Consider the following 25195-nt stretch of genomic DNA (forward strand, 5'->3'; position numbering starts at 1 on the left):
CCCGCCCCGCCGCCTCCCCTCTTTTCCCACCTCCGCCTGTCATCCGTCCGCCGCTTCACCCTTTCGTTCTCGCCCTCCCTGTCGCAGCCCCTTCCCTCCCGCACTTTGCTCCCCACAGACCCTGCCTCATCTCTGCTCACGGCAGAGCACGGCTTTTCTCATTTCTCCTTCCTCGCTGTTCCCTCCTGCCTACGCTCCCTCCGCCTTCTCTGCCCTGCGCTTTCCTTTACAGCCCTTCTCTTCTGCTCCATCCTTTGCTTTATCCCTGCATCAAGTTCCTCTGCTCTCATGTCACCGCTTTGCCCCTTTTCTTGCCCCTTTTTCCACTCCTCTGCCCGCAGTCTTTGTCCTCTGAGGCTCCTTTGCCAGGCTCGGGCACAAGCCCAGTGACAGCTCTGTCAAGGCATCACCGGCCACTCTCCGAGCCCGGTCCAAGCCCAGAGGATCCAGGGGTGCAAGCAGGATGCCCGGACAACAGCCAGCTCCAGTCTGTCCCTAGCCCTGGGGTGAAAGGAGCCAGCTACAAGCACGCTTGTAACACGGACCTTGTTCGAGCACCTGATGAGGAGCTCATTGCATGCGGTGGCCCATTAACCCTAATGAAATTCCACCCACACACGAGGAGAGGATGTTTTATAACCCTGGGTGCTGGGAATTCAGGATTTGGCACTCACTGAACACCTCAAAGCACCTGTTTGAGGGCATTCAGTGTTGCCTTTGAAGCCATCATCGCGGTGTTCTGCTCTGTGTGGCTCTGTGAACTGCAAGCAGGTCTTTTTGGTGTCCCCAAGTTACATTTCACATGCTCAACTCTCCAAACCTTTCTTCAGAAAAAAGTGAGGTAATTCCAATCATTCTGCAAAAGAAAGCAGTGTGCTGACTCTCCAGCTGGGGCAGACTGTGGGAATCCTCTTTTTTTGGCATATAACCTGTACAGGAGTGATGTTTGATTCAACTGAGTGACATATCAGATCTGAGATATTCTGGTAAAACCTAGAGGAAAAAATATTTTCACAAAATCCTGTGATCTGGCTTTTCTGCCAAACAGCCTGGGTCTTTGCATCCAAGTACTCAATATGGCTACAATATGCAGATACATTATAAGAATTTATTATAAGATATCTTATACGAATTCTGTTACAAACAGAATACTTTTCAAAAGCAATTATTTCTCACAAATAATAGAAGAACTTTAGTCCAACTGCCTGACCACTTCAGGTCTGACCAAAATTTGATATCATTAAGGGTATTGATTGCCTTCAACAGGCATGAGAAAGTTAAGATATTCCCATTTCTGTATTAAAATTGCTTAGAAAAATGTCTAAGACTTAGAGATGGCTTTCTCCCAAATACACCACAAGTGCTGAGTTTATGTTTGCTGAGTTATAAATGCCGAGTTAAAGAGACTCCTTGATTCTGGTCTGTGACTGTAATAAAGCACATGACTTTCCAAGCAGCCACTGAATTTTCAGAATGTGTGTATATGATGGAGAGGTCTATGAGGAGAAAAGGAGAGAGGAATAGTCTATAATTCCTCTCTTATTCCCATCTTTATCCTCCTCCTCTGCTGCTGTACACTAGACCCGAGTACTAGCCCTTGCTTTAATCATCCAGGGGCACCCAGCTGCCTGTCACTACTGGATTGGATAGAGTTTTCTGACACAAATCCCATCTTTTCTGGATGCACAGTCTGCTGCTCTTGCGTAGAGACTTTATATTGCCTTTTCTGTAGGCACCACTGCAAGGTAATGCGATCAAATTGAAATCTGTGGAGTTCCATCATGCAGAAGGAAAAAAAAAAACCACAAAAAAACTCCACCACCACCAACAAAAAAAAAAAAAAAAAAAAAAATCATCTAAACACACTGTTACTGTCACAGAAGTTGATTTGGATCTTAAAATCTCAGATAGATTCCAGGGCTGACAAGCACAAATAAATTCCCTTATGCCAAACTCCAGCTAGGAGAATGACCACCATCTCTAACCCTTATTCCATTAAGGTGGAAAGCAAGCACCAAAATCCAATCTATTTTCTGAATTTACTTATATGTAACAGACAGGTTTCCTCCTCAGAACTCTATAAATCCCGATTTCCCTGAATTTTAAGTTCATTCCATCCTTTACAAAGGTAAGAAAAATGAAAGAGGAACCTGCATCAGAGGCACCGATTTCCCATCAGAGTGCAAAACAGGACAGGGTTGGAGGAAGACCCCACACTGAGGAAACGCTGTGGGGCTGTTTGTATGGGGTGTCCCCTTTTGCAGCCCCAGCTAAGGGGGGATGGATGATCTTCTTGAAGAACTACCCACACAAACCCAGCAAGGCAGAGAAGGCACTGAAAGCCCCACCGAGAGGTCCCCGTAATTGCCCCAAGTCACCGTGCAGCCCCTGGCAAGGCCGGGACACGGCATTCCAGCGGCAAGCCGGGATGGACAGAGCAGGGGCACTGCGGGGCAGCTCCCGCTCCTCGCAGCCCGGCTGAGCCCCACCCTGGCACCCCACGCTCCGCTCCCCGCAGCCCCGCAGCCGCCCCGCTGTCCGCGGCAGGGCTGGGCGGAGAGGAGGAGGCGGAGAAGAAGGAGGCGAAGGAGGCCGGTCTCGCCTCGCCTCCCCCTTCCCTCTCCCGCTTTTCTTTGCAGCATTTCCATGCTAGAGGTCCCCACCGAGCTGCGGAGCGAGGATCTGCCTGGCTGCGCCGGGCCCTCTTCCTTCCTTTGTGCATCCCCCAGCCCTGTGCAAGCCGAGCCCCCCCGCCCCGGCCGCCACGTCCCCGCTGCATCCCCTCCTCCGGAGCCCCCCCCGGCCTTGGAGGCAGGAGGAAGCTGCCCTCCCGGGCACCCAGAGCCGGGGCAGCGGGCGGGCACCGGCTGCCACGTCGTGCCACCTCCTCCTTCCCGGCCCGGCCGGGGCACCGAGGCCGCATCCCCGCCCGCATCCCCGCATCCCTGCCCGTATCCCCGCATCCCTCCCGCTCCTCGGTCCGGAGGCGCCGGGCCCCCCCTTCGGCGGATGCTGCGCGTCTCCCCGGGCCGCTGGTGCTAAATGCTGAGCGCCGACAGGATGGAGGAGTTTCAGAGCGAAGAAGAGGAGCCCTGGTACGACCAGCAGGATCTGGAGCAGGGTAAGGATGGGGGCACGCCGCAAGCTGCCAAGGATGGTGGGCCAGGGGATGCGCGGGCAAGAAAACGGGCAAACCCCGGGGATGAGAGAGTGGGATACCTTCTCTCTGGACTGCTATTTCGTTGGCAAAGCCAGCGCCTCATCCTGCAGCGGCAAATCTTGGCTCCGCTGCTCCAAACCGCTGTCCTGGCCAAGGAAAGTTTAAAGCTCATGGACAGAGGCAGGGAGCCCAGAGCTGTCCTAAGCACTAGGGCAGTAAATAATTTGTTGTGTTACATCTTCAAGGTAGCTGGTTCCCCAAAAAACTTACTGCAGGCAGAATCAAACAGGGGTAGTTATGACACTGCTTTTATTTCAGAGTAGTCTAAGGTAGAGTTATCAGGCACATTAGTTAGAAATTCATATAAAGGAAATAATGTATTGCTAAGGATACTGAAAATCTGTCTCAAAAGCTTTGCTGTCCAAGCCCAAATCCAAAGGGATCTTCAGCTTCTCAGTCACCTAATTACTTCTGGAGATTTTTCCAATCAGCCATAATATCAGGAGAAATATGGGAGGAGAAGAAAAAAAATCAAGGCCAAGTTTCGAACAGCAAAAGAAGCCTTGTTGGAAGATAAATGTTCACTTCTGTAGTTTGCTTTGAAGTAACTGTACCTAGTTCAATGGAATGTTTATTCTAAGACTGGACAGTTGGTGCCTGTGAGTATTTGGGGCTTTTTTTATTTTATTTTTCTTATCTTAATATTTTGAGCCAACATGCAGTAAGTAAATAACTGGAAGAAGTCCCATTTTGGGCCAGCGGCCCAGGAACGAACAGGACTGATTTGGCAATGTGTAGCAAAAAATCACTCCTACCTGTACACAGTTCCCCTCTGGCACATTGTGCTATAGGTACAGTTTTATATTTGCTTTTCCCAGCTGACTGTCAGCAGGGATGTGCAGTCCAGCTGCAGTGCCTCAGTCCACCATCACTCCAGTACATTATGTCATGATTTGAAGTTTATACAACTTCAGCTGCAGGACAGGGGCCTGGCAAGAAATGATAACCAGCCCCCCAGGGGTTGCCACAGCTGGGCTTTAACCCCAGTTTCTCAATTAACAGGAAGTAGTGGGATACTGGGCCCTGTTCTTTGAAACACAACACTCCAACAAAGCCAAGAGCACAGAGATGAAGCCATCAGCTGGATTAACAGTGCAGCCTTTGAATGCTCAGAAATTCACATTTCTGGGTGACGTCTTCCCATGGCTCACAAGGGGCCTGGGCACTAGTCCAGGGGTGGGATGTAGGCTGAGGAACAGCAGAACTAGGGATGAATACAGGGAGTGTTGAACAACGTAGGCCCAATTGATTTTTAGCCTAACATTGTCCCTGGTGTCAGGTTCATGAGTCAGCACTGGCACACAACTGGCTCACAACAATACGAGCACCTTCCCACTGCAGGCCAGGTTCCCAGCTCTGTCCCAGCAGCCTAAAAACAGAATGACTGTCTCCAGATGATGGATTGAAGCTGGGTACAGGCTCCACTTTTGAGCACATACAGAACTGGAGGAAAACACACACCCAAAACAAAGCCCAGCTGTGGGTTTGCAGCCTCCTGTACATGAATAGGGGCTGCACAGGCTTGCACAAACTCAAGGAGGGATGCGGGAAGGCTTTAAATGGAATCAACCAAATGGAAAGGTCCTACAGGGTAATTACAACCGTAATTAATTTGCACGATGCACAAAGCATCACAAAGGACAGTGCTGGACTCTGTCCACATACACTGTGCCTTTGCATGACACCCAGAGGTCTTTGGTGGCGGCACAGCCGTGGAGCTGTTGGTCTGGGAATGGGGGGTGGATGTGCAGCACGAGACATCCAGCGTGGCACGATTAGGGGCATTACTAAGAGGATTGGCATGCCAAGAGCCCAGGGTCGCACAGAAACCCACGCCTGGCAGCAGCACCAAGAGGGCAGAGGACAAAAGCAGAGGCTTAAAGACCATTCCTTAGGAGCAAGGGGTGGGAGAAACAATCCAAGCTAGGAGAGCAGAGAAGGTTCTTCCGTGAACCAGTTGGTTGCTGGGCCTTTATCATCATTTCACAGCATCATCAAATATTTATTACATTTACATCCAAAACTGTTTGCTAAGCAACAGATGGCTTAACTGGGAGCTCTGTGATGATTATGTTAATTAACCATTTTAGCACCAGAGTGGAAATCATGCCTGCAGCTCCACACAAAGCACCTGTTACTTTCTTCATCATCCTCCATGAGCTTCACCTTGCCAAAGTAACTATTTTTTTTCAAAATAATAAGTCCCAATCACTCTTTCTTTCCCCTGTTGTCCACAGCAACAGGGTGCATCTACCACATGCAAGCAAGATCTGGTCCCCAGCCTCGAGGCCCTTCCAGCCTTGTTCAGATTAAGCCAGTGCCTTTCAGATGCCTTTACCCGTTTCCTGCACACTGTAACACTCTGTGGCTCGAGGCATTGTACAAAGATGCCTTAGCACACAGAAGCAGAGACTCAAGTCCCAGCCAGGACCCTCAGCAATGACATGGTAACAGCAGTGGTGTCCTGTGAGGTTTCCTTTGCAATGATGTTCCCTCTGAGAAGGCTTTCTGATTTGAGAAAAGTGGTAAAAATGGAGCTGAAATTCCCTCATACCATGACTTAGCTTATTGCTTTGTAAGCTTGAAGGGATATAAGTGCTGCTTTGGTTCAGCAACCTTCCATGGGCTGGGGAGTCTGCGTCTCTAAGTGTTAAAAGCAGAATAAAATTCTGGTGAGCCTTTTTCCAGCCATTGTAAACTGATGATGTGGCTACAGTTGCATCACATCCTGTGCACAGGGCCTACGTGCAGCCAGACCCCAAGAGAATGAATGAGCTAAAATTAGAGAGTCTGAGCTGCAGATAAGTGGGGGCACCTTTCCTGTTCATCAGGAGCATTTGTGTTTGGGAGGGCTGTGTGCCAACTCAATTGCATCTGGATCCAAACGGACCCAGCAGCTCTGCCAGCCACTTCCAGCCTTCATCTCACCGCAGCAATCTCACAAGATGAATCCTCCTTGCAGTCATGCCACTGCATTCCCTGATCTTCCCAGCCTCCCTATCCCCCTGCCAGCAGTCAGGTCTCAGAGCAGAGTGCAACCCAAGAGGAGGCCTCTCAAAGCCCCCCTTCTGATCCCTGACCTAACCAGAGCCTAAGGCACATGGGGGTTTCTTAGGTGTCCTGCACGGGGCCAGGAGTTGGACCTGATAATCCTGATGGGTCCCTTCCAACTCAGCATATGCTAGGATTCTATAAGTGTGGGATGATTCCTCCCATGTTAATAAACAGTCTCTGACTGCTCTGAGATAGGCAGCAGGACCAGAGGGAGTGCAAGAACCAGCACATCACCTCATTGCCACTGCGAGACCAATTGTCCTCCAGAGCAGCCACAGAAAACTTTGGGCCAAACCATCTGCAATGCAGGCTTAGGACATGACAGCTGTAACCTCTAAAGGTCTCCAGATTTAAGGATCTTTTTTAATTCCTCCTCCTCTTGCCAAGCATCTGATTGAGTGAGCACTAAGAAGGAAAATGACACAAGGTGCTGAGCTTGCACCACTCCCAACTCATCCGTGTAAAGATGCAGGGTCACAGTGCTCCTGGGCATTGGAATCCATGCTGGCACCCACTAGAACCCATACCTGCACCACCCAGGTGGTACAGAGCGCTGCAATCCATTATCAGCTTGCCCAAAGCATTCACTGCACAGGGGAGCTGGTGAAACTCATATTCTACCCTTCAGGAGGCAGTTATCCCAGAAGTCCAGGAACAAGGCACACACCTTGCCTGTCCTCCAGGAGCACAACAGTTATCTCCCCTCCCTCCCTCCCTCCCTCCCTCCCTCCCTCCCTCCCTCCCTCCCTCCCTCCCTCCCTCCCTCCCTCCCTCCCTCCCTCCCTCCCTCCCTCCCTCCCTCCCTCCCTCCCAGAGGCAAGCCAGAAGGACAGAGCTTTGCCTGCAGTAGCTGAGCCACTTATTTATTTAGCAGTACAGTACAGCAGGTAGCTTATGGAAGTGGAAAGTTTTCAGGGACTAATTGCTGAGCTGCTTAGGAATGACAAGAGGGACTAGAAAAGTCACAGGAGACAAGGAAATAAGATGACAGGTTAGTCTAAAGAAGTGATGAGAGACTCCAAATATGGGAGGGGGAGAATATAAATAGATGTATTTTCCTAGAGTGAAAATTCCCCTATTACTTGAAGGCAGCAAGAAAAAAGGGCACAAGAAAGCCAAAAAGGGGTACAAGAAAGCCCCACACAGCAACTTTCAGTGAGAGACCAGAAGCTCCTCTCCACATTTGCTGAGCCCAGGCACATAGTTCCAGCTGTAGGAGGGAGCAGAATTAGAGGAACTGCTGGAAAGGGAAAAGGGAAACAAACAAACAAACAAACTGAAAAACCCACAAAAACAAAACAACAGCCAAAAAACCCACAAACAAACAAACAAAAAATCAGACTTTTCCATATATCCCATCCCGAAGCAATCAGCTAACAGTGGCAATTCTCCTTGGCAAGGCCATGCACAAAGGATTTATGGTGTGAATCCTGAAGGACGTTTTCCCCCAGCAGCTCTAAGCCTGAGGGACTGGGAGCCAAGGCACCGGCCACTAACACCCTGCACATGGAGCCTGTCCCCCCACCCCAGCATTTTCCAGTCCTCTCTCTTTGCTCCTGTACCAGCCAGTGCTGGCTGGTGACAGGGCGGATGCACTGACTCAGTGTGACAGGCAGGAACTACTGAGAGCAGTGACAGCACCAGGGTCCCCTCCTGCTCCTGCTAAAAGCAGTGCCAGCACTCAGGATAACGCACTGCCCGCTCCCTCCCACACTCACACTCTGTCTCCTCTCCCAAAAGGCTTTTCCAGAGCAGCACAGTGCTAAATTCCCACTTCATCTCACTCCAACAGATCTGTGTGCTCGCATTAAAGACGCCTTCAGGGTTTCCAAAGCTTCTCCTTAATCTGCCCAAAAACACTATGTGATATATGGGCCAAGAATTTAGGAAAATATGTCCAATACAAAATACCCCAAAGGAAGGAGACCAGATGTTACAGAACTGCTGCTTTTTGCACAGCTGGGAATTTCAAAGGGATTTTATGTTACAGTTTGTTTTTGTTTTTTTCCATGTGTACTTAACAGTTATAAACCATCCCTCCAAAAAATGACAGTTCTAATGGTTAAAACAGACTGTTCCTCTGCAGTTTTCTGGGAAGTCAGTGTAGTCTGTGCAGCTGCCCTGGCCCTGCTCAGTTAATCTGCCTCCTCTCTGAAGGATTCAGACCTTCAAGTGTGTAATATCCAGGTCCATGCTTCTTGGCCTCTTCCAAACATGCAGCTGCAGCACCAACAGTTGGAGCAAGGATGTGATCATGCCGTCCTCCAAGTTTTCTTGGTTCACAAGGAAGTGTTGAGTCCTGGGAAGGCACCTGAACTGGGAGGTGGTGGCCAAGCACTGGTTTCTGCAGGAGGAGGCAGAGCAAGGAGCAGCACAGCACACCCCACAGGCATCGGTCTTTGAAGCAGAACTGTGTCAGGGACGCTGGTTTTGGTGTTGGGCCCCCAAAAGAAGTATTGCTCTGCATCCTGCTCAGGACTAGTGGTGGACATAACATCATTTTGAGAGTACATCAAGTATTTCATCACTCCCTTTCCCTGCAAACTCAGACTGGCAGGTTACAGCCCTGTGCTCTTGCTGTGCAGCTGCACAAACAGCACTGATCACTCATCTGATTAGAGGTCAGGATCTCTTCCCACATGGGCAGCATCTCCAGCCTGTGCCAATAGCCAGGCACAAGACAGCTGGGCTGCGAGCTGAGCACCTGGAGGAACAAAGCTTCCTAAACTCCTCAGCAGCAGATGGGAAGAGAGCAGAAGTGGAGCAGCACCCTACAAGATGATACACTTTTCTTCTAAGTCAAGCAAAAGGGCTGATGGAGAAAAGGTGGACGGGTTTTTTGCGTTGCTGCAGAGGGTCAGGCTGTTTCTGCATTTAGCTGTAACACATGGAAAAAAGGTCTCTGTACCTAAATGCCTCTGGACATAAGAGGTAGCAGACAGAAGTAACCAGCAGTGGCACTGCTGGCAGGGGTCCTGGGGGCTACTACAGCTGCAAAGTGACAGTTGTGCTAGAATGGTTGCTCCCTGAGTGCCCTGAGTGTCCAAATCACTCAGAATCAGTGGTTCCACCTACCTCCCCCTAGCAAGAGGGGAGCAAGGGCATCTGAGTTGGCTGGGAATGGCTCAGAGTAGGGGAATATGTCCAGGAGCAGGGCAGGAGAAGGGCAGGGCAGGAGAACTGACATGGTTGTGGCAGCCCTGCGCTGTGGGCACCATCCCCTGCCACGTGAGCACAGTGACCTGTCCTTTGCAGGCCGCCTTTGCTCGGGGCTCTGCACGTGCGCAGCACTGTGCTGAGCCCCCCAGTGTTCATCCTCCTTGTCCATCCTGGGTCACTTACAACCTCCTGCCCCCAAAACACACAGGGGAGAGGAGTTCTGCCACATGGCAGCCATCCACATGCCTGTGTCTTTAGCTTTAAAAGAGTGGAAGCCTTTATTCACGGTTTTCTGAGCCCAACATAATTAATTAGTTGGAGATTTGCTGCCCGGGGGAGGAGCGCACGCAGGAAAGCTCTGTCTCCCTTTCTCCCTTCTCTTTCTTCACTCCTTCTCTTCAATAGCCCCACTTGTATATATTTATTTAGGACATTCTGATCCAGGTGCACTATCAGAGCCTCGGAGCCACCAGTCACCAAGCTCTTTCAAGCCATTTTAGCCTACAAGGCAAACACAGGCACTGAGGCTGTTTAGATAAGAGAACAGCAGGAAAAGATGCAGATGGGGCCTCAGCCATGGTCTAATAACATCCTCTGTGTTCTCATGCTCTAACAACTTGGCAAAAGGCACAGCAGTTGCTGTGAGCACAAGGATGGGACTGCTCTGTGTGCATTTGTAGAGACACAGCTCAGAAGCAGAGGTGACCATCTTGGGTCTCAAGTATTAATATACAGGGGAGAATTTGGAGTGCAGGATGATAAGAGGGAAGAAAGAAAAGGCATAAACTAAATCTAAAAAGTCTGGTGAGCATCTGAGAAGAATAAAGGAGAGCTGATAGAGGAAATATTGAATAGAACTGAAAAATATAGAAGGCAAGGAAGGAAGCAGAGAGGGCTGAGAGAGCTAGAGGACTTCTCTGCAGCACAGCAGAGCACAGTACAGACAGTGTGTCCCTGAGCCCCTTGTCAGGGATTTCCAATCCTTGGTGATGCCACTTTTGCCCAGGGGGGCTCCAGATACCATGGAAAGAGCTGCTCTCAGTGCACTGGGCTTGCCTTGACCCTGTGCCAAACACCCCTCTGCCACCACCTGAGCCCCCCCACCAGGGACACTTGCACAGCCAAAGGCGGCACAGGAGCACGTAACAGATTACACAAGAGAAAGAAAAAGGAAAAAAAAAAAAAAAACAAGCAGGAAATCCAGCAAATCTCATTAGGGTAAGAAAAATGCCAGTGTGATCAACATCAGCTCAGCCCAGCAAGAGGCACAGTTTGAAAGGAGGAGAAGGAAGAGGAGGAGGCAGCTGTGCTGCCAGGGGCTTAGGCACCCTGTTTGCTCTCACCCAGCCCTAACAGAGGCTTTTCCCCACCTGCTTCATTGGGGCTGTTTTAAAAAGAAAGCCCTGCCTTTGTGGAACACCCCACTACACCAAAATAGCAGATCCTCCCCAAAAACACACAAAACACCAAGTGCAGAGCTGAACTGAGCAGCAATGTCTGAGGTACACCAGTGTAAAAGCAATGGGGAATCCACATCTCAGCAGTTACACTGGTGACTCTGGAAGGTCTGGCTGGCCTAAGGAAACACTATCTTTGTAGAATGGGCACATTGGAAAGGCTTTTTCAGGTTGTGTTTGAGGTGCTGCCAGAGGGCATTTGCTTCCCTGCACCCCAGCAAGTTCCACTGCAATGCCTTATACAGGCCAAGTACAGAGATTGCTTCCATCACCTGCCATGGAGCAGCAGTAAGTGATATACAAAAGCTGATCTTCACTGCAATATACCCAGACAGCACAATGCCTCACAACTATGAAGGAAAATAAATGAGTAGCAAGTATACCCTATCCCAGGGTAAACCAGCATAGCATCATTCATTGAGACTTTGAAAAGAATAATTGCACCCACCCTTGACTTTAAGTACCCATGTGTAATGGAGCAGACAGCAAATGCCATTAAATTAAACGTCAACAGCATTAAACATCAGTTCTTAACTCTCAATGTACCCCATCCATCAACTCACAAGCACCCTGAGCTTCCTCCAGAGACCTCCCCACCCTCCTCCCTGCTCTTCAGCAGATGCATTCACCATGTGCAGCACAGGACAGGAGCAGCCCTTTCTACAGCCCCACATTTAGGAAGGGGCCACAAGTAATTCCTTTATACATGCTCAGCTGAAAAGGACCTGCAAATCCATGAACCCTTGCTCATCTGCACCACACAGTAAAGGACTTCTGTGTCCCCTGCAAGCTGCTGGCTTTGCAGGACACAGACAGGGCTGGTTTATTAAAGGTGAGGAGCCAAGTGCAGCATTCCCAGTGTGTTCTCTCACAGCCTAAACATGAGATTCCCTCACTGCAAGAGAGATGACAGGGGAAAGTCCAAAGCAGCTGCACCAGATGGTGGCTTCCTCCAGAAAGCTGCATTTATTAGGAGCATCTGAACAGCTACCAGATCATCATCAAGCCAAGAGCAGCCAAAACCTGCCCAGCACCAGGCTTGTGCTTTCCCAAAGTCACAACCAGGAGATGCTCCTGAAGGCTGTGGCAGAGTGCTCTGCTCAAACAGATGCAGGCCAGCACTGCGAAGGCAGAAACAGCTCCAAATCCTCTTTGAGCCTCGTTGCAAGGCTGGGGAAGCATCCAGCTCTGCCACAGCCCCATGCAGGGAGCATCCACCTGTGCCAGCACTGCCGCAGGATGCTGCTACAAGGGAATAGCCTGCAGTTTGTCCCTCAGCCTCCTTCCATCAAAGATGACCTGCTACAGCTTTTGGATCAGGATGGGTTTTTTCAAGTCTCCTCAGTGGCATAGAGGTAGCAGAGTTATTGCTGGGCTGCTGCTGCTGATCTCTGCAGCTCCAGGATGGTGCCTCCTTGATGTTCTGCCCAGCCTTGCTCCTCTGCTTGGATTCAGCTCCTGCTCCCTTCCCACCATATGGTCTCTCTTCCCATCCCCACCCTCCTTGCTCAGAGGCCTTTCCCATGGAGGCTTTCAAAGAAATGCAGCCCCCATCCCTCCCTCCCCTGCTCCACAGGCACAGCCCTTTGTTTGGGGACACGGCCTGTCTTGTTGGCTGGTGTTAATTAGAAGGGTCACGTCAGTGCTTGCAGTACAGGGAGCCAGAGGGTGCCAGGCTGGTGCTGCCCAGGACAGTTTGCAACCCTAGTTCTCTCCTGATAGGATTTGGCAGCATCAGGACCCCATTTTTGAAGTTGAACACTGGCCATTTCACAGTGGTGTCTTCAGCACAGGCAGGATGTGGAGGGATCGAGCACATCAAGCAGACACACGGCACTTTATTTCTCCTCCTGCATCCAGAGGTGAGGGGGAAGGGAGGCATCAGCATATCTGCTAAATTAGGGCAAGTCCTTCAGCACTGGCTGGCTGATCTGACAGTGGAGAAGCAAAGAAGAATACAAAAAATTGTGGGAAAACCATAGTACTATGTAGAAAGGATTCCTGAATTCCTAAACAGTTCTTTTTCTCCCTCAAACAACTTGGCGAAATTTCACATTCAGCCTCAGGTTTCCAAGGTCTCTGTGGAGAAGAGCTGTGTGCTCCCTCAGCCCATGCAGAGCCACAATTAGTACAAAGATCAAGAGGGATCTGGTCTAAAGACGACATTAAAGCACTTCCACAGCATTCCCCCCTCCCCTCAGCCCCACAGGCCGGGAAGACCAACAGGTGGGGAAGAGGACTCAGGCACAAGGGGGTGGATGAGACAGGATTACCAAGGATGCTTTGGCTGGCAGGCAGAGAGGGAGGGAGTGTGTGTGACAATGGCTGAGGCAATTAAAAGACACTAAAAGAACCAATTCCCTCATGTCCTTCAAGCCTGGAGTCTCCCAGGCCCTTATGCTCAAAATGGAAATGAAGACTCAATTTCCTCCTCAGAGCCGAGCCCCATTCTTCCTCTTTCCCACTCATCCCCAAATGCTGCCCATTTCCCCCATTAAATTATTGCTGACAGAGCCCTTTAAATTACAATGCAGGATCTTGCACTGCCTAATCCACTTAACTCAACCCCAGCTGATTAAATTGGATGCCATATGGTGGGAGAGCACTGGTGTAATCCACAGGGATGGGGACACACTTGACTCATTACCTGGAGCACAGCACGGAGCCTCTCACTCCACACCTCCACATCGGGGCCCTGCTTGCTGCCAGGGATGTGATTTCCAAGGTGCCACTCTCCAGGAACAACACTGGCTCTGGCAAGGTGGTGCTGCCATTAAACACAGCCCCAAGCAGCTTAAAGGCACAAATTATCCTTCATCTCTGCTGGCATCTGGCTGTTCCCCCAGCCCCAGCTGGTGTAGCAAACACTCGGGTCTCCCAAGGGCACTTTATAAACTACGGAAATTTGGTGCTTGGAAAAAACCAAATAGGTGGAGGAAGTCTGTCCATGGGGAAACGTGCCAATAACTTGATTGCAGGGAGAGCTGCGACTGCAGCCCTCAGACTGGGTCACTGTGCAATGAAGAGGATTATAATTAAAAAGGTCACAGCCCTTTTAATAATAACACCCTGCAATGCAGGGCACAGCTGGAGAGCCTATTCCCATGGAGAGGGGAGATTCGAGGACATAGTGAGCAGCTGTTGGCAGCACCACATCTGGGGAGCCAGCAGAAAGAAACACAGGCAACACACAAACTGGTAACACATCAGCACATCTCACAGCACATCATCCATCAGGAAATCCCCATCCCAGGCACTGACAGCACTGTAGCTCACCCCCTGGCAAGCACTCGTGTCCAAGGTCAGTGTGAGCCTCACTTTGTGATGTGTGAGAGGTCAGGGCTTTCCCAGGCTCAGAATACATCCCAGGAGTCCCGGTTCCCCCTCTTCTTGTCTTAGTGACGAATTATCCCTCTTTCCCAATCAACTGCATGGCCAAATGAACCACTGAAGAAAATGAGAGCTACTCTCAGCCCTGGCAAAGCCTTTTCAGAACACACCATTAAATGCAGACTAGAGGGGAGCATTACAACAGGCTAAGAAAATGCCAGGGCTGGAGACACAAGTCCCCTCACACCCTGCAGGATTGCCACTCCTCAATTACCTACAGCTGCACGATAACCACAACAGAGAAAGAAAGAGCAATAATGCACACCAGGACCTCTTTCTTTACCTTTTGGAAGGATTAAGGTCAGATTTTCATTCTGCCATCCTAAGAGCTGTTATCTCTAGAAGCACGAATAAGAATGAACCCCCTCCCTGCTCATAGTCAGGTTTTAAGAAGACAAGCAATTCCTGTGAAAGCAAAGGGCTGTTCTCAGAGCCAACTGTGCTGTCCCAGCCTCACAAAGAGCATCACCTGTGTGCTCAAGCTTTGGCCAACACAGGATTCACAGACCTGGAGGCTTTTTCTTTTCCCAGCAGCAAAACCAGCATTTTCAATTGACCACACTGTCAACATCTACTTTTCCCTGCATTTCTCCTGAAGTCCAACTACTTCAGAAGCTTCCTAAGGGCGTTTAGAGGTGGCAGAGAGTGAACACAAAGTAGTTTGTCCTTTCCCTGGAGCTGCCCCAAGGAAAGAGCCTTGGGTTCAGCCACTGCAGTGCTGCCAGGGCAGCACATCTGGGAGGTGCCTCCAGCCCCCTCGGGCACGCGGGGTTTTATTACTCCTGTCAGTCTATTAGAGGGTGATGGATGGAGGCTGACAGGGAAGGCAAGGCACTCCCTTCGTTAGAGATAATAATGTAATTTATAGAGCATCCCCAAGGCCCTGCAGGGCTTTACCAACCCTTTGCTCCATTCTGATGGGCACTGAGCCCTTCTCAGCAATAGGGGATGGAGGTGCTGAGCACCTGCCACAGCCCAGATCCTGGGCTGATCCTGGTTACAGCATGTAGGGAGTGCAGGAGGGTTTTGCAGCCAGCAAAGCACTAAATTGTCATTGCATGGAGGAGCTGCAGAGTCCTGAGCTTGGCCTCCCCTTGCTCCTGCAGCCCAGCAAGACCAGAGGCCAGATCCTGTATGTTCTGTGAGCATACAGCCAGGTCAAAATGTGCCAGTAAAACCAGTGTCATGAAAAATGTGCTGCTGTGCTTGGTGCCGGGTCATTTTTTGGGGTGGGGAGAGATCCCACCACACCCAGCCATGGAGCTGTGGGAACTACAGCAGCTTTGTCCCTCTGCTTTTCAGACTTACACTTGGCTGCAGAGCTGGGGAAAACCCTGCTGGAGCGAAACAAAGAGCTGGAGGACTCCCTGCAGCAGATGTATGCCACCAACGAGGAGCAAGTGCAGGAGATTGAGGTAGGGACACAGTTGGGACAGGGGTGGGGACAGGGGCTGCTTGGCCACTGCTGACACCTAAGGGCAAAGGTGGGAAAGGGGCACTTCCACCAGTGCCAGCAGCTCAGATGCCAGCAGAAAGGCAAGGATGTGCTGTGGGGAAGTCGAAGTATCTTCTGAAAGTGCCTGAAGCAGGACGGGTTAAAGTCTGTTTGAGTTTTAAAGTCTGTGGATGGATTAAAGCTCATCCCAGCCCTGGAGAGGGCCTCGTTCCCCTATTAACTGGCATTTTTCCTTTTCTCACATCCTCACTCCCTGCCCAGATGTGCACACCAGATTTTGGCACCAGATTTTGGCACCAGGCTGCAGCTGGGTCACGTTTGGCCTTCCCCTGCACATCCATCAGCCTTCACACTCACTTCTCTCTGCTCTGCTGCAGCTTTCTCTTGATCCCAGAGACTCAGAATCGTGTTTGTTCCCAGCTGGCCCCTCGGCACCCCCCATAACACAGCTCCCTTTGTTACAGGCATAAAATAGCTCTTTCTCCAAGAGCTGCAATCTAAACCCCCATTTCAAGCGTCCTGTGGGGTCAGGGAAGTATTTCTAAGAGCTCACAGAACTGATCTTAGAGGCTTAAACCTGCTGTGCCTGGGAGGGTTTTCATCCACTGGAAACCTTCTAGGGATCTGTGAGTTAAAAAAGACTGGACACCCCCTGATTTAAAAGGACACAGGGCAGAGAAGGTCTGCCAGTTCACAAGAGCAGCACATGATGCTGCAGGGATCAGACAGCTGATGTTTGAGGGAGCTAGTGGATGGATTTAGTCATTCCCCCTCCAGCAGCCCGTCAGAAGCACATCCACCACAGGATCTGGAATCTGGCCCCAGCTGAGAGGGAGCACCTGAGTAGATGCCCCTCTCGAAGTCTTCCAAGGATAAGATTTTGCAATGGCAGACTTACAGAAAAGGGTGTGCAGATCCACAGGAACCACAGGTCTCATATTTCACAGACTCAGAGTTTTAGCCTGAATTTCCAAGGAAACACAGCTTCTGCAATCGATCTGTCAGACGATCCAGTAACCAACTGGCCAATTTCAGCCAACTTTCAGTCCCAGGGATATCAACTTTCTTTGGTACTGGGAAAAAAAAGCAGTTGAATAGAGAGAGAGAGAGGTTAGTGCCCTTCACAGAGGGCAGGGGAAGTTCAATCGTATTTTAGACACAAAAATATTTACAGTGGTCGGGGGGATGAATATTTCATCTGTGGAAGAGGCTTCAACCAGGCAGAGCCACAGACCACATTATCAGAGGAAGCAAAGGCTGTAGGAATTTCTGCTTGTGAAAAACCCTGGTTTTTGGACATGGAGTGCTCATGCTTCACTTTTCCCTGCAGTACCTGACCAAGCAACTGGAGATGCTGCGGCAGATGAACGAACAGCACGCGAAAGTCTACGAGCAGCTGGACCTGACAGCGCGGGACCTGGAGCTGGCAAACCAGAAGCTCGTGCTGGAAAGCAAGACTTCCCAACAAAAGATCCAGTGGTATGGCCTCCCCTGGCTCTTCAAGGCCCAAGAGCCTTCAGCTCACCTTTCCCCTGCCCCAAAGTGCAGCCTGTCATTGACATCTGAGCCATTCTATTTTGTATCAGCCCACTTTTGCAGATGTTTAGAACACAAGTGTGTTGCAGTAATGCTGGTTAGCAGGGGTCAGCCACAGCACAGATGTCCCTAGGATAAGGGCTGGATAAAAGAATGTCTGAAGCTACCTGGAGAGAGGCACAGCAGCCTCTCCTCTGATGCTTTCCCTTGGAGAAAAGGCACATAATCCTATCAGGGAGATCCCCAGCACACAGCCCTGAAAAAACACCAGACACAGATCCAGCAACTCATGAAACGCAGGCTAGTCCATGCTGAAACACCAGTTTATCAATAATATTTCTTTCCTAAAACAAGCACATGATCAAGGTCATCCCTAGAAACAGCAGCCTAAGCCATGTTCTTGTAATGCAGCATCATTTGCAAACAACTGTGTGAAGAAGGAATTTCTGAGCAGAGTGTTTTACAAACTATCTGCAGACAGAACAAAACAAAATCTCTGCCCAGTCTCTGTGTTTCTCTTCAAGATAAACAAAAGGAATAAATGCTTGTTTTAAGTGCAGAGATGTTTCAGGAGAGTGCTTATGTCTTTTAGGAACCTGTAGCTCTGATTTTTCACCTGTGCTCCCTCCTCTCTCTGCAGCTTAACAGAAACAATCGAGGGGCTGCAGAACCAGGTGGAGGAGCTGCAGAAGCAGGTGGAGGAAATGCGGAGCTTGGAGCAGCTCCGCATCCGGAGGGAGAAGAGGGAGCGGCGCCGAACCATCCACACCTTCCCCTGCCTTAAGGAGCTGTGCTCCAGCCCCAGGTATGGAGCCTTGGCTGTGGCAACCCCTCCAAACTGCTCCCCACGAACAGGGGAGGTGGTGGGTGAGCAGAAACCCCTCAGACAGAGAGGTTGGGCGTCAGAGCCTGAAACCCACGGCTGGAGCTGAAGGGGGGATGTTCCTCTCACCAAACCATCTGCCTAAGGTGGTGTTGACAAGGCAGAGCCTTCATGATCTCAGCACAGTGATACTTCCCTTCCCAAACCAGCACAGCCTATTTTCCCTTTCCAGCTGCTTTCCAGCACAGCACCAGCACCTCTGATTCACTGAAACCAGTTGAGATGGTGCATTTTGTGCTGCATGACTCCAGCACTCCCTAGGAGGACCAGTAACACATGCAGATACACCATGTGCTGCCAAGTGCTGTATAAACACCTTCAGCACTACTGCAGCCTTAGTCCTCCTCAAAACCTGGGACTGTGTTAATTCACTGACCTCACGAGGACATTTCTTGCTCAGCTTTGTCCACAAAAGAGAGTTCTTTAAATAGATAAGCAATCAATAAACTTTGTTACTGAAAGCATCCTCTGCCAGAGGATATGAACCAAAGACATTTTCACTGCAGCAGCAATGGGGATGTTAATCAGGCCATAACGTGACCCCCAGCAAAATCCACTTAATGTCTCTGTGGTTCTTTTCCCCCCAGTCCAACTCTCCCCCCTACCACAGGACCTTGGGCCCCCTTGCAGCTCCACAGTTGGCTCTGAAGGTCAGGCTGCCCTTCAGTGCCTTGAAACCTGTTCAATACCCCCCACGACAGCCATGCCTCCCAGGGGAAGCCATGGAGCTTGCACTTTTCCAATCTGTTCTAAACAAACAGGATGCCATGGGTGCTTCACTGAGGAGGAAAACCCAAATTCCTGAAGGGAAGGGGGAAGTGCTTGTTATCACTTCCCAGGAAACGAAGAAGGGGCACCTCTGTCAAAAATCTCTGTTTGCCTTGCCATGTAAATCTTCCCTCACTCCATCCAGAGCACCTCCCAGATACCAGGCTGCACTGGCAGCAGCACATGTGCTTCAGAGTTTTGGCTGGGTGGGTCTGGCGTTGTTACCATATGCAGTGGGTAGTTGGTGAACTCAATGGTGCAGAGAGCAGCTGATGGACTCCAGCAGGAAAAACCCAAAGCCACCTACTTTCAGCTCAGACTGGTAGCACTTGAACATTCATTCTTGCTTCACTGCAATGCTGGTGGCTTGTCTGTTAACTAGATGTGTCTTTTACCTTTTAGGATCTCATTTCCCTCCTGTCTTTTATTGCTGCTGTCCAATAAAACTGCAAGTTCTGTGGGACAGAGATTTGTCTCTGCGTCCACACCTTGTGGTCTCCTGGCACATGGAAAAGGCACATCTCACTCCATGAGCTCATATCCTTTTTGGACATCAGAGGAATTACTTACATAATAAAACACAAATCCCTCATGGGTCAGACTGCTTGGTCAGACTCTCTCAAGCATCTTTCTCCTCTTTCAGGTATGAGGATGCATTCCAGGTCCACAGCTCTTCCACAGAATTCAACCAGAAGCCGCTGGAGAGGGAGAACGAGCGTCTCCAAGCCATGGTGAACTCGCTGAGATCCCAGGTGAACCAGGAGAAGCAGCGGAAGGAGAGGGTGGAGCGCGAGTACACCTCGGTTATCCAGGAGTACTCGGACCTGGAGCAGCGGGTGTGCGAGATGGAGAACTGCAAACTGCGCATCAAGGAGCTGGAGGCAGAGCTCCTGGAGCTGCAGCAGATGAAACAAGTCAAGAAGTACCTGCTCAGCAGAGAGGACAACCTGTCCGAAGCCCTCCTTGAGCCGCTGAACAACGCCCCAGAAGCAGATTACATCGACCTGTCCGAGGAGGAGGGAGGGAAAAGCCACGGGACGTCCATGACCCCTTCCCCAAACCACCCGGTGCGGAAAAGCTGCAGCGACACGGCCCTGAACGCCATCGTGACCAAGGACGCCGTGAGCCGGCACGAGGGCAATTACACCCTGCACGCCAACAACGTGCGCAAGCGGGGCATGTCCATCCTGCGCGAGGTGGACGAGCAGTACCACGCCCTGCTGGAGAAGTACGAGGAGCTGCTCAGCAAGTGCCGGCAGCACAAGGACAGCGTGCGCCACACGGGGGTCCAGACCTCCCGGCCCATCTCCCGCGACAGCTCCTTCAGGGACTTCCGGGGAGAGGGGCATGAGCTGGAAGAGCGCAAAACCATGGAAAAGACCATCAGCAAACATGTGGAGGCTGTGGACAAGCGGCTGGAGCAGAGCCAGCCTGAGTACAAGGCTCTTTTTAAGGAGATCTTCTCCCGCATCCAGAAAACAAAAGCAGACATCAACGCCACAAAGGTGAAAAACAAGAGCAGCAAATGAGTCCTGGCTCTCCACAGCTCCCACGAGCAATTGCAACGGCCACGTCTTCTCTTGAGCCCCAGGAAGCGCCGCGTGGCCCCTCTGCTTTGAAGGTTCGAGAGGTCTGCAAGCGAGAGGATGTCACAGGGACTCAACTCACTTTTTTAAGCTTAGGCTCTGGACAACCCATTGGGACAATTGTACATTGTAGTTAGAGGATTTCAGAAACCACATGACGGATCTCTGCATGAGTTACTGCCGCTGCCAGACATCACAACAGCAATGTAAACCCTACCATGAAAGAAAAGAAATCAGTCTCCCCGTCCACCCTTTTTCAGCTTGTCCTAGCCCAATTATCTGCAAGCAAAAGGCTGGATGTCCTCCAGCATCCTGCCACAGCTGGAGTACAGCACCTCAAAGTAAAAAAAAAAAGCCATCAGAACTTTAGGGGCTGCCCCAGCACAGCAGCCCAATCCTCCAGTTAGTTTTATGGCTGAGAACCTATGCTTGAACCCAAGAGACTTCTATCTCTGCCTTCCCCACGGGGCAGCATGGTCTTGCTATTTAAGCCATTCTCTATTCAGTCAGGTTTTTCAGCTCTTTACAATGCAAGCTCATTGCAACTGGAAAAACTTGAAGAGAAACATAAGACTGATTGTTCCATCTCCATCAGCGTCGCTCAGTGTTTCAGTCCACACTCTCCAGACCTTGCAGGCACATGGGATTTACTTGCTCTAAGTCTGCCCTGGTATTTCAACCCAGGTGAAGCACCATGCCTGGTAGGAACTCAGTGCCCAGGGCTTTCCCACGGCAAGACAAGAAGTGCTATTACAATATCAGAGACACACTTTCATCTCATGGTCTGGGTACCAGCTCTCTGTGCTGTGCTCTTCAAGAAGTCATTGTCCCATCGTAGCAAATTCCTTAAAAACAGCTTGCATGGGCTCAAAACTGACTCCCAGGGACTCACACACAAGCCAGGGGATGCAGCATCTCCCAGGTCAGGAGTCTGGCCCTGGCAGTAGCACAGATCACACATCACCCCTCACTCCTGCTCCAAACATCTCCCCAGCCACAAGGACAGATTTCAGCTTCCTGCTGAAAATAATCTTTCTTGGCTGAGACACTGTCACCTCTCATGTTCCAGTTCCCTTTCCAGCACTGAAATCTCCTCACTTTGGCTTCCACAGACATGCAAACACGCAGCCAAAAGGCCACTGCAGTCTCAGGAATCACCAATTTCCAGCTTCCATGAACTAGATGATGACCTTGTACAGTCAGACACATTTTAGGCAGAGAAGCAGCATCTCATTACAGCTTAGGCAACACCCTGAGCATTGAGCCACAAAACCCAGCAGTTCAGTGTAAGCAGCCTACTCTGTACCCCCCTGGAGTAACCATCAGCTACATCTGGATTCTCTTTTCACCAGCTTACATCCCAAAATCTCGGTCAACAGCTGGAATCTTTGCAACATTGAAAGAAAGAAATATGAATGTGGCTTTGGAAGGGGTAGACTGTTCAAATGGAATAATCCCCTACATCCAGGGCTTTGATGCTACAAGGAGCAACCTTTCTTTCATTCCCCATGGAATTAATACAGAAACTCCCCCAAACCCACCGTTTTGTTAAGCTGAGTACCACAAAGGTAAGTTGGCAGGGGTGTGATGAGCAAACCACCCCTGCTCCAGAGGTCTCCTCCTCAAAACTACCAACTGCTCTTCTCTTCCACACTCTGCATTTCCAGGTGCCCCACAGCCCCAGATGCATCAGGAGCTGCACGCACAGCTGTGGCTACCAGCTCTGTAACAGTATGGAGAACCTTCATGCCTTATTTATTTATAATGGAAAGCAGTTGTCTAATAAAATGAAATAAATAAAAATGAACAACAGCAGCAAGAGAAGTGTTGTTGATTTCCTGGGAGCGTTCTCCACCCGTTGACTCGGCACTTGTAGCAGTGCTGGTTTAAGCCGGGCAGTGTTTGCCCTGCAGTCAGTTGATGCTGCAAAGGTGTGGGAGGGGAATCACCCTCACCTTCTGTTTTAAACAATCCCATGTGGATCATCAACACAGTTAAGTGTGCAACACATTAAATATATTTTTTAATGCTCTATTCTCCTCTCAAATGCAGAGAAACACTGATTTTCTCACAGCTCTTTCAGTTCTTTTTACTTTTAATAACAGCACAAGAGTTAATTCTTTGATTTTCAAGTACAATTTGGGTCAAGAAAGTGCTTCAGGCACCCTTGCAGAAAGGAAAGAGAATATGCTGAACTATTCTGCTGCATTATTTATGTAACACACATTTTTGTGCACTTGGACTGCCAACATTGCCACGCAATCAAACCTCTCTTTTGTCAGCTCGGAAGTCTCTGTAAAACCACACAATTTCCAAGCTCCAATTCAAATCCTGTTTTTCTTTAGACTGTTTTTGCAAACCACAAATCCAAAACTGACTGATGTAAGTAACATGATATTAGTACTTGGCTTGACAAAGGCACAGCTGCCATGTATCAGCAGCACGTTCAGCAAAGTGCTGAGGGCAATTTTCTTCTGCCTCCAAAAATATTAGTGGCCATATATACATGTCCTGATTGACTGTGTGAGTCAGAATCACTTGATTGCTGCCTTAAGTGAGCTTTCTGTGATCAGAGGAGGAGAAAATAAGCATCTTCTGGCCTTTTGTGCCAACTTTGATCTAAACTTTTCCAATTGCTTTTGGAACACAAGGAAAGCTACACAACTCCACTAAGAGGGAACAAGAGAGTGCTGAGCAACCACTCTGCCAGAGAAGTGGTGTAACAGAGAGCAGCAGCTGCTTAACAGCACACCCCCATGGTTCATGACAGAAAGGAAAATTGCTGCATGCAACTAAAATGGATGAGGAAAAGTATGATGTCACAGGAAATAATTCTTAATTTCAGAATTTGGCAAAATCAGTGACATTATTCAGCTCACAGCATTAAGATCAATAAGGGTACAGCTTGTCAACTGTCTGGTTCCATGCTGAATTTGAAAGCTGGCATTTAGACACGTGCAGTTCCATCAGATCTGGCCTGGCTTCTCACTGGAATAACGCTTCAGAAGGGCACCTGTTGTTATAAACAGGGAGGGGCCACTTGAAGCACAAATTCAAGGGATTTACAGAGCTTGAGCTCCTCACAAGAAGGATTCAGCATTTCTTACAGCAACTGAGACTTTCTGGAAAGCCCCTCAAAGCCCTGAGGGACTTTGCTCATACATTAACAGCCTGTACCCTCACTCACCCAAGGAGTGACTGCATCCTTGGACTCCTCAGTCCTTCCCTCAGGTTTCTGGGGTGGCTCTTGTCAGCATTTGCTCACCAGTGCCCACCAAGGGGCTGAGGTGGCTTCCTCAGCCAGGACAAGTGACAAAGCAGTTCATTTCTCCAGCAGGAATGCCAAAGGTTTGGCTCTCTTGGCTCACACCAAAGTCAGACCTTGCCATCCCAAGCCCTGCCTGACAGGGAGAGCAGTTTTCCACCATCCAAGCAGAGATCACCCAGCTTTTTACCAAGGCTCTCTGGACCAACACAGTGTGAGAATGAAGCAAAACCAGACAAATGTCCTTTTAGATTGGGTTGGCTTCACCTGTGTGACCTTCCAGCTCCTTTCCCAGCCCCTCTGAGGCACTGTCCTTGGAGAGTGTTCCTGCACAAGAACCACCAGACACGTTTGACAGCAGCTGGTAAATGAGTCATCCTGCCTTGAGTATTGTACCCATCCCTCTGGCTACAATTCACAAATATTTACCTGTTCCCCGATAGAAATTAAGGTCACCAGATGGCACGGCTTGCCTCTAACAGCTCTGGGATTTTTCCTTCAAGCCTTTTGTTTTCAGCTGAGTTTGGACAAGGGCAGCGGAGCAGAACTGCAGTACTCTGAAGTTCAATTAAAGCAAAGTGAGGAGCCCTCTGTGGCCCTGAGCTGCCCAGCTGCAGCCAGGGCAGAGAACCATCCATGTCCAGGACTTGCTCCCCACAGGGGACTGAGTTCCCTGACTTTAAATGCATTATCTGGAAGGAACTCGGATCAGTCACACGGTCTGCATCGGCTTCTGAACACCCATTTTGGCTTCATCCACAGTTTTAAATAAGAGATTGTCAGCTCCTGTCAAAACACCAGAGCGAATGACAGCCCATCCCTGCCTATGCATCTTCCTGCTGCCAGGAATAGCAATCCCTGCCCCTCTGGAACGCACATCCTTCTTGTCAAGCCAGCCTGACAGCTCCAACCAGAGCAAAAGCTGAAGGATTTCCACAACTGCTTCACTCCCCTGCATCCTGCATCCACCGCTGCTGTATCAGCATTCAAAGAAATAATTGTGTATATAGATGTGTGTGTTTGTATGTAAGCCTTTAGCGCTCTTGAGAGGACAAAAATGTGAAAACTGAAGCACTCCAAGTGCAAAACCGACACAAAACATTAAAAAGCTGGATGTATTTTCATTTTCAGCGCTGGCCACCACGCAGGTCTGGGACGCACAGACCCCACAGCAGCCCTGACCTCCCTCACGGCCCCGCGGCGCCCCACAGGCTCCAGGTGCCCCCAGGACACCCCACATCCCCCTCTCCAGGCACCCCCATTAGTGCTGCAGACCGCTCCCCGCCCCACAGACCCCCAGCACGGACACCACCCGCTCAAGCTCCATCCCCAGAGCCCCCAAATCGCCCCTTTGCCCCCAAATCGCTCCCTTGCTCCCTCCGCCCCGCCCCGGAACGCGCCGCGCGGCCGCCATTTCCGCG

The 25195-nt window shown here is 50.2% G+C and overlaps 1 protein-coding gene across 1 annotated transcript; it reads left to right on the forward strand.

The window, feature by feature from the left end:
* Positions 1 to 3042: 3042 nt before the first annotated feature.
* Positions 3043 to 21234, forward strand: CDR2L (cerebellar degeneration related protein 2 like; the record flags this gene model as incomplete). Its single annotated transcript, XM_084218637.1, has 5 exons — positions 3043 to 3121; positions 15583 to 15695; positions 17067 to 17215; positions 17913 to 18077; positions 19567 to 21234. 5 exons carry the CDS (start codon positions 3043 to 3045, stop codon positions 20450 to 20452), a joined length of 1392 nt encoding a protein of 463 aa, XP_084074763.1. The 3' UTR covers positions 20453 to 21234.
* Between the last annotated feature and the right edge of the window lie 3961 nt (positions 21235 to 25195).

The sequence above is a fragment of the Fringilla coelebs genome (assembly GCF_963513975.1).
Source record: "Fringilla coelebs genome assembly, chromosome: 19".
NCBI classification, from domain to species: Eukaryota; Metazoa; Chordata; class Aves; order Passeriformes; family Fringillidae; genus Fringilla; species Fringilla coelebs.